This window comes from Morone saxatilis, unplaced genomic scaffold (genome assembly GCF_004916995.1).
Source record: "Morone saxatilis isolate NCDOM2014 unplaced genomic scaffold, NCSU_SB_2.0 Contig19, whole genome shotgun sequence".
NCBI lineage: Eukaryota > Metazoa > Chordata > Actinopteri > Moronidae > Morone > Morone saxatilis.
The window spans coordinates 22,689,535-22,698,523 of record NW_023339751.1 but is presented as its reverse complement, the minus strand read 5'-3'; the positions used below and the strand labels follow the sequence as shown (position 1 = coordinate 22,698,523).

General features: G+C 37.5%; 1 protein-coding gene across 1 annotated transcript in view; it reads right to left on the bottom strand.

Annotated features, from left to right (window-relative positions):
• eno4 (enolase 4) overlaps nucleotides 1–6,158 on the bottom strand; it is a gene marked incomplete at its 3' end in the record, with an annotated part of 16,856 nt that extends 10,698 nt beyond the window's left edge. The window contains exons 1-3 of the mRNA XM_035663861.1: nucleotides 5,963–6,158; nucleotides 2,859–2,987; nucleotides 1,386–1,561 (exon numbers count right to left, since the gene is read on the bottom strand). Coding sequence (XP_035519754.1) covers nucleotides 1,386–1,561; nucleotides 2,859–2,987; nucleotides 5,963–6,130 — 473 coding nt within the window. The remainder of the gene's footprint in view (nucleotides 1–1,385; nucleotides 1,562–2,858; nucleotides 2,988–5,962) is intronic.
• Between the last annotated feature and the right edge of the window lie 2,831 nt (nucleotides 6,159–8,989).

Genomic DNA, 8,989 nt, shown 5'->3' with positions numbered 1-8,989 from the left:
TGCGATGACAAAAGTGAAAACCAGCGAAGAAATGGCTAGAGTTGCCAAGTTCCCCTTTAAAGTAAATTACAATAGCCAAAATCAGAGGTCTCCCGCCGCAGATGTGTAAAGTAAACATATGCAATCATATTAATCGCGGGTAGAGGAACAAATGTGTGGTAACAATTACCGTGTGTATTGAGGACAAGGTTCCTACACATTTTACATTTCAAAATGGCAGACTTCTCAAGGCTCAAATTTCAAGACTTCTATGCAGATTTTTCAGATCATATGACATTTAGATGTCACACCACATGCTTCTTGACTTGCTTTTGCCGACATCAAGCTCGCTCTGGCTCGCGTTCTCTCACACAGTGGTAATTTTTTTGGCTGCTCTCGCTGCTTGCTTCAAACACTATGAAAACACTTGTTTGATCAATTAATTTTTAGAAATTCTGAATATTATATGTTCGATAAATATATACAATATTTTTCCATAGTCTCATTTCTTTTTTCCATAAGTTTATCCAGACTTGGACTTTACTAAAATCAACTTTCCATCCATTTCTAAACTGCGTAGGAACCTTGAAGTGGATCCGATAATTTATTGCTAAATGCTTTATTTTCTGTGATTTTATTTTATTTGCAGTGGCAGAACAACATGAGGGTCAATGCTGGAACCCTTCCTGCGCCTGCAGGCTGTTATAGAGATAACTACCCAAAACAACCCACAGCACGCAGTCCTCTCACAACATGACTTCATCTAACGTTACCTACATTTTCTGCTCCCAAATGTTTGACCCAAGTCAGCGCCAATGTACTGCCCTACAATTAATGTAAATGTGATATACTAATCTGTCAGATATTTCCACTGCTTGTAGTTCCAACTTTGAATGTACTGCAAAACAAGCAGTGTAATATAAATATAGCATTGTTTAGTCTACCCAAACCCCAAGCCATACTGATGCATAAATACTCATTAAGCCTTTCTAGTGGGTCATGAGACATAATGCAAAACCCCAAATAAGAGGAGCTCAGTGCATCGTGATGACATGATAGGCTGTGACAATAGTGCAAAGCATTAACCTCTGAATGACCCCGTCCCAGGAGGTCAACACACATCAAACTACATGTGACCCCACTGTATCCTAATGCAAAAATGGCACTACTTATTTATCTGTTTGTTTGTTGGTTTGTTTGCCTTATAGTATTACAAATATGAGTTACAGATTATTGATTAAAGATTAATGTAAAAAGTCTATCAGTTCTAGTAGCTAACTATTTGAATTTAGGTAAATGAATTAATGAATTTCTGATTTCCACTTTAGAGATGGATAAGCAATCATAGGTCCCCCCCACCAGAGATGAAACCCTCCACAGTAAATGGAAACACATTTGAACACTACCTGAGTATATGGTCGACTTCTGATTGGTCACAGGGGTTTTGGACCTTCAGCATGTTGTTCAGAGGTTCATTGATCCACTGGACACCAGTCATCACATGATCAGCCCTCTCCTGACTCCAGTTTAGTGAAGTCTCCTTCGGCCCAAAGTGGCTGGAGACGGCAGCTGAGGACATGCGCTGAACACCAGGAGGGGAAAGGTTATTCAGAGGATATCAACAAGCTATTTGCCATAAAATTGTTACAGTATGAATGACACAGCTGACAAGCAGCAGGTCCTCCTCAATCTCCACACACACACTCATGCTCCAGTTTTTCACTTTGTTTGTGCTGAAGCGTTTCAGAATTAGCATTACTTTCACATACACTGCTTGGAGGGGGAGGACATGTTGGAGGGGGGAGGACATGAGTTAATATGTCTGCCTCATCTCCTCTCATCCACAGCATCCGTCTCTCTTCACCCCCTTCTTCTCACAGACCACTTGCACTGCTTTTTCCTGTCATTACACATTACTGTTCATTCTGAAGACTAACAATGGCTAGCGCAGCTGTGTCCAGTTTACTTGATAAAAACCTTGATTCTTTGTTGAAAAGAAATGATAAAGACAGCACATCTGATAGGTCTGGGTTGTACCAGATTGACTGCCATTGGATTCTGCATGTAACTTCTCTTTTAGACAGGATAATTGTTTGGTAAATGTTTGTCTTTGACAGTTTATAATGAAAAGAAAGGTGGAAGTTGATTACTTATATACATTTTTAAATATGTAAATTAGGCATTATTTAATGCTATGTTTTGGTGAAATCTACAGATGCAGACAGACAAAATGCAGTAAAATAAACACCTAATGTGTATTTACAATGAAAAAAGACATGTTATGGAAAGAAAATAGGCCAAAATCACAAAATTGACCAGTTGCTTAAATCTTATTTATTCACATTTGAATACACTATACAATGCATATGCTATTTAGAATAAATCTGCCTTTGACACTGGGGAACTGGCATTAGTTGTAGCATTAACAAATACTGCTGAGCAAAAGCGCTGATGCACGCCCATTGGTTACAGGCCTATAGGTGCCCTCAGTGACCTCACCAAGACCTTGGTTAATGGTGTCACATCTCATTTTTCTGGCTGTTGTGATACTGTAAAAGCTGAAATGGCAAGGGTCAAGGTCTGTTTTCTGATTGCTATCTTCTTGCCTCCAGCTGCCTCTTCACATTACAGCCTGCTGCACGTTTGAAGAGGCCCCTTACTGTCACTTCCAACCATCAGCACGTCAATAATGAATTACATCTCCTTTGTTTGTTCAACCTTACGCTTAATGCATACGCTGAAGTAAAATCTGACACATGAGCGACTGTTAGCCACAGTCAGAGTTTAGAAAGACACATCATTTCAACAGTAATGCAGAATTGTATGAGAAAAGGTTGTGTCTATAGCCAAAAAGGTCAAATGTGACTCATGGATTTTACCTTTTCCTTGTTGCAGACAATGCAGAAGACCTCTGTCTGGATGGATGGTTGTCCTCTTGCATCATAAACCTCCCTTCCCTTCAGTCTGCTGATCATTGGTGGTGCAGAGAGGTTTGTAAAGTAATTTGCCTAAAGTGAATGTTTAAAGTTTATGGTTAAAAAAAAATGTTCTCCTGAACTCTTGTACATTTGAATGTAACTTATGTGATTCTTACAGCCATTGAGCCAGTGTCAGAACTCATGCCCTTGATTAGCAAGCAATTAACAACAATTTAAAGAATAATTTAGATCCATCACACAGAGATTTTTTAAAAACATTTTCCATAGCTAAAATACTTTTTACTGTTACAATTAAGGGACAATGTACTTCCACCACCAAGGATGTTAATACACACGGTATAAACTCTGAACCAAAACAACAAAAAATGTCTAAAACCTAGAATCTTTTTATTGAATTCTCTTGCAATGTAATTAAATTACAATGACAATATTGTTGTGACATTTTGAACCTCGTTGAGGAACCACACACAAATTCTGCCAGTGTTCTGCCTGAAAGTATATGCAAATTGCAGAAGCAATAAACAAATTGCAAGAGCTGCAAGGTTTTGATGAAGGTAAAATGTGGTACTGTACTACAAGCACAAGTGCCCTGGTCTACAAATCTTGTTCTCTAGGTTTAGGAAAACACCAAAACTTCACATTAACGCATGATTTTAATTGTTTTGGTTTTTTTTGTGAAAATTGAATATGTAATACAAAAATAAAACATCATGGATCATATCGCAATATCTGTCAAAATAACCACAATATGATGATTTTACCATATCGTGCAGCCCTACGTCTCACAATATGCATTGATATTGCACTTTACAATCTGGCTCTCATTCACACACACACACACACACACACATTTAGTGTGGTGGCTGCAATTTTATTACAAAAGAAGCAACACAGAAATTTTATATGTTGGATTATGTAGACTGACCAAAACATGTTCAATATTTCTTGTTTTCAATAAATAAATTCAATAAATTCTAACCTCTAGTCCCCACAAAGCCAATTCATTCACTAAAATGTTACAAGGTGAAAATAGAAGCCTACAAAATAGTTTTCCACTTTCCATAGTTTTTAATTTAACAATTTTCCCTGAGAAATATTTAATACACAACCAATGTCACGTGGACACATAGTTCCTGAAGAATTTTGCTAGAAAAAAAAGCTTTTCACTATTAAGTACTGTTTCCATGACAACCACCCCAAAGCATTATGAGCGTCCACTGGGGTGATCTGTGTTGCATTTGAAGCCACCGAAAAGTTTGACAAACTGAATGCCCTTTCCTCAAAAATTAAGAAAAAAAAGTAATACTAATAATAAATATAATGTTATTATCTTGATCCAAAATTACAAACTATTAAAATATGGCATACTGGCTGAAAAATAACAGTGACTGGAAATGTTTATTACAAAGCTAAAAACTCCAGACACGTGTGTGAAATCATTTATACAATCTTCTAAAGCCCAAAAGCCCAAAGTTGGCCCACCATAAGGTTTGATTTGGCCCGCCAGATGATTAATAAATCGCTATTTATGCTGTTTTATTTTTTGTGTAGTAAAATGCTCTTTAAATATGTATATATCTCCACAGCAGCCATTTTGTCACATGAAATAGTAGGCTAAACACAGGTTAAAGACACTGATTAAAGTTCCATTCCTTTCAAGTCAAACAAAGTCATGGTACTGCCGTTGGCTCACTGGAAAGGCTCTACTGAACTAAATGGGCCTTAAAGGTCCAGTGTGTAACATTTAGGAGGCTTTAGTGTCAGTAATGGAATATCATGTGTTTTCATTGGTGTATAATCACCTGAAAATAAGAATGGTTGTTGAGATGTTTTTATCTACAGAGTGAGTGGGTCCTCTTCTACAGTAGCCAAACCAAACACTGCAATGGTTGCAATCTGCAGTCTGGTCCTTCAATTGACCCTTTCTAAGCCCCGCCTTTTTTTACTCTGTGCTCCAATAACAGTTGAGCAAGCCTCCGTCAGAACCTTGGTCAATTTCTTTCTTTCCTGTACCTAACTCAGATATGATGTGTGCTAGGCTAATCTATGTTGAAAAGACAACCACATTTGGAAAATGGGTCAATTAGTATCAATAGTAACACACGTGTTTACCCTACTGTTTCATGTCAAAATCACTGCTGTGGACAAGGTCCATCAGACTTTCAATTCTGTTTACTTCTGCCTTCTCTGCTTAGCGTCCCCCCTCCATCTGCTCACTTCTTTCCAAGCTATCCTCTGTGTGTCAGACAAGTGTGATAAGATAAGAAGAGGAGAAGACACCCCCTCCTCAGTGGAAGGTGAAAGCCACTGGTTCCCAAGATGGGCTCCCTAGGTCCACTAGGACATGGGGTGTCGTCATGCCTTCTTGATTCTAAAGGGTGTATGAGAACTTTGAGAAATATATACAGCTAAATATATGCAGCTATCTTATATTTCCGCATTTCATTCATTTCTGGGACGAAAACTAAATGAAACAGTTATTTTAAAAGTTGATTCTGGATTCTACTTTATACAGGCAGAGAATTTCATATATAAAATCCTAAGAATAACAGCAAAACTCTCCCTGCAGTTATTGTGTATGGGTTCATTGTACAGTTTAACAGTTGTTGTTATTGTCCGTTATTGTTCTGCATTGAATATGACATGAAATATACACAAAATATGTCACTTTGTTAACTCAAAAGGGAAAAAAGGTTGGCAACCAGTGGTGTAAGCTAACAGTTAGTTAATTAAGCTAGTTTTGCAGGTTGAGGTAGGCTGGGAAATATCGTCAGTATCTAAGAAGGATAATAGATAATAATTTGAAGTAAAAAAGCACTCACTCACTCAGTACGTTAACTCACTGACGCTGATTTATTTTATTTGGGGGTTCATACACATTTAAGTAAGTTAACGTAGTTGGGAATATTCTTGAAGCACTTGAAGGCAGCACTAGACAGCAGGGGAATAAGTAACGTAGCCAAGCTGTTAACTGTGTTTAGCTAACGTTAGCTGTGCACTCATCTGTTAGCTAGATAGCTTACAGCAGGGAAACGAACTCCTACCAGGTAACCGTGAACGTCCTCGGGCCGGTGGAAGAAGAGCTCGTTCAGAGCTCTCTCTACTGCCTGGGGGACTCTGTTGACCCGGTAAAATTCTGCAGCTGCATTTTGAATGTCGCAGAAGTCTTGCTCCTCCTTAGAGAGACGGCCAATAAACCCTCGGTAAGACATTGTCTAGGTATCATCACTCTTCTTGTAGTCTTTGTGTTGTCCGTTACCATGGAAACAACTCGTTCAAGTGACAGCGACAGCCCAGGAAATCAGAGTGATGTCGCGCGCGGCCTCCTTCATTCATTTACCCGTTGGTCTGACGTTTCATGAATAAAAACGGAATATCTACAATTTAGTTACCTCGCAGGACTGAAAGTGAGGCTGTGATAGACTTTTGAATGAAGATGGCTCTTTTTGTTATTTTCTTCCCCTTTTCCCCGTATCACTGGTAATTATTGTATATGATATTATTTTAAAAAAACAAAGAAAAACTAAATATCTTGAATGGATGCCTGTATCCTTTCCATTCATTTACTGACCTGAGTTGTGGAATGTTCACTGTCATGACCCATTGCTTTGTAAAGCACCACAAAGTAAAAGGTCATTATTATAATTGAAGAATTATAATTGGTAACTATTCCTCATTAACAGTAAATTATGATTTATAACAAACAAACTGATTAATACCAGTGGTGCCTGGAAGGGAGAAACATATACAAAAAAGTGTACAGTGGAAATTAAAGAATCAGACACACACACACACATTCCACTGAGGTCCAAACATTGATGAAAACAGTGCTGAAGTGATAAAGTAAAGTAAATGTGATTTGAAGTGAGTAGCTTAACTATGCAAAAACTGTGGTATGGTCCTTTAACACAGGCAATTATTTGTCCATCAGAGGACATTTGTAATACAAAGCTATCAGTATGACAATTTAAAGGGCTCCCAACGTCAGACATTTCTTTTGTTAACTAAAAACAATGTATCAATTCAAATGTATATGTTTTATATTTCTCCCCTTGAAGATTTGCCAGATGAATGCTCTTGCAAACAATGAAACGTGAGATTAGGCGTGTGAAGACAATATTGTATCGCAGTAATTTGTTTTGTGAAATTGCATCAATTCTCAAAAACACTGTATCAATGTTTGTGTTTAAACCCCCAAACACTAGATAGCAGTGTTTTATCAGTTTTTATTCATATGATGGTGTTCTTTACACTATAAAAGTTTTCCTAAATTTAGACTTTTTTTTTCAAAAATTGCAATATATCACCTTGCTTACAGTATCACAATATATTGAAGTGTAATCCCTGTATTGTGATACATAGGGCCTATTGTATTGCCAGATTCTTGTCAATATACAGCCCTGTATCTGTGATACAAGTAGTATTTAAGAAGTAAGTAGGATAAAACTTTAACTAAATTTAATAAGAGATTCAGTGAAGATGGGTATGAGATACCATAATGTGCAGGGGTGTGCTTTGTCTCCCTGTTTTTTTTTGCTTTCTTTTTGGAGGATGCTATTGTATGTGTATGTCTGAATCTGTCTTCTTTTTTGTCTGTTTTTGTTTTATTTGTGTTTGTTCAGATGTAAAATAAAGAATTCATTATACATTTATTGGACAAAAAACCCCAACAAATAATCATTTACTTACGACTAACACAGTGAATTGTGTAGGCTAACTCCTGTAGGTTTGGAGCATTATCATTATCAGTCATGATGGGTCACTCCTGTCATGATTGCCAAACTTAAAATCATCCATTCAGGGGTGGATCTAGAGGTCGCAGCCCTAAAACATGCCTGGCCACCCCAGTTTGGTGTAAAATTTAACACATTTTAAATTAATTTTAAAAATAGTATTAAAAATAGGAATTATCATATATATTTTAATAATCTGTTATGGCCACATTTTAAACTCAGTGATAGACTTAATTAAAAAATACTTATTTTTTAAAAATATCTCAACTTTTTTGGAAAATTTCTATTCAGCGCTTTACTAATGTGCCACAATAATGTTATTAAGTTCAAATATCTTCATTTGGGAGCTTTCTAAGCAAATATCGATACATGTGATTATTTGCAATCAAATGAGCATATATTTTTGCCACCCTTTGGTCGCCCCTTGAATATTTATCCAGGTCTGCCCCTGCATCCATTTCCCTTCCTCACTGTCCTGTGATTATGTATTCAACAGCAGCCTATTCACCCTAACACTATCTACATTCTGTATAATAAAAATGGTCAAAATAACAGATGGCCGTCAGCTGCAAGCAACTTTTTCACTAGTACAAGTATTGGAAATCAGACCCTATTGATAGTACAGGAACAAGCCTCTGCTGCACACACACACACACACACACACACACACACACACACTCCGTCCTCCCGCCCTCAGAGGTTGCATTATTTGGAAGGCCTTAACCCCAGCGCGCTTCATTACTCGCAGTGTCAAGTTATTGCCAGACTGTGAATTGGACTCACAAACATTCAATCTCACCACTAATACACACAAGGCCATATAGGGGTAGCTGAATTCCTAACTTTATAACTATTTGGCAACAAAAACACACAAGAGCATGTACACAATAGCACGAGAAAGTTATGTGCTGAAAATCCTTCTTTCCATTGTGATCCAAGGCGTTGTTGCTGCGGAGCTCCCGTTTTATTTTGAAAGGGCAGTCAGCAGGATAATAATACCCCCAGCAGAAGGTTTTGAAGCAATAGAAAAAGCAACCAAAAACATGGAATTATCATTTAATAATGATAATAAATATTCCCTCCACTTGCTGTGAAAATACATGAGTTGAACCCTTGAACTGTTTGTAACCTTAATTACCCTTAATTCACCCACAGTGAACTCTCAACTTTCAAATCCTGTTGGAGAGATATTGGACAATGTCTCACACACACTAACACCTATTTAAGCCACAAGCACCAGCAGTGGCAGCAGGAGGAAGAGTATGGCTCTTATTGTTTATGACCGGATCCTGTGGGCCCCTGCACGTTTTAGAATACATCAAATTCCCTTTTTTTCTC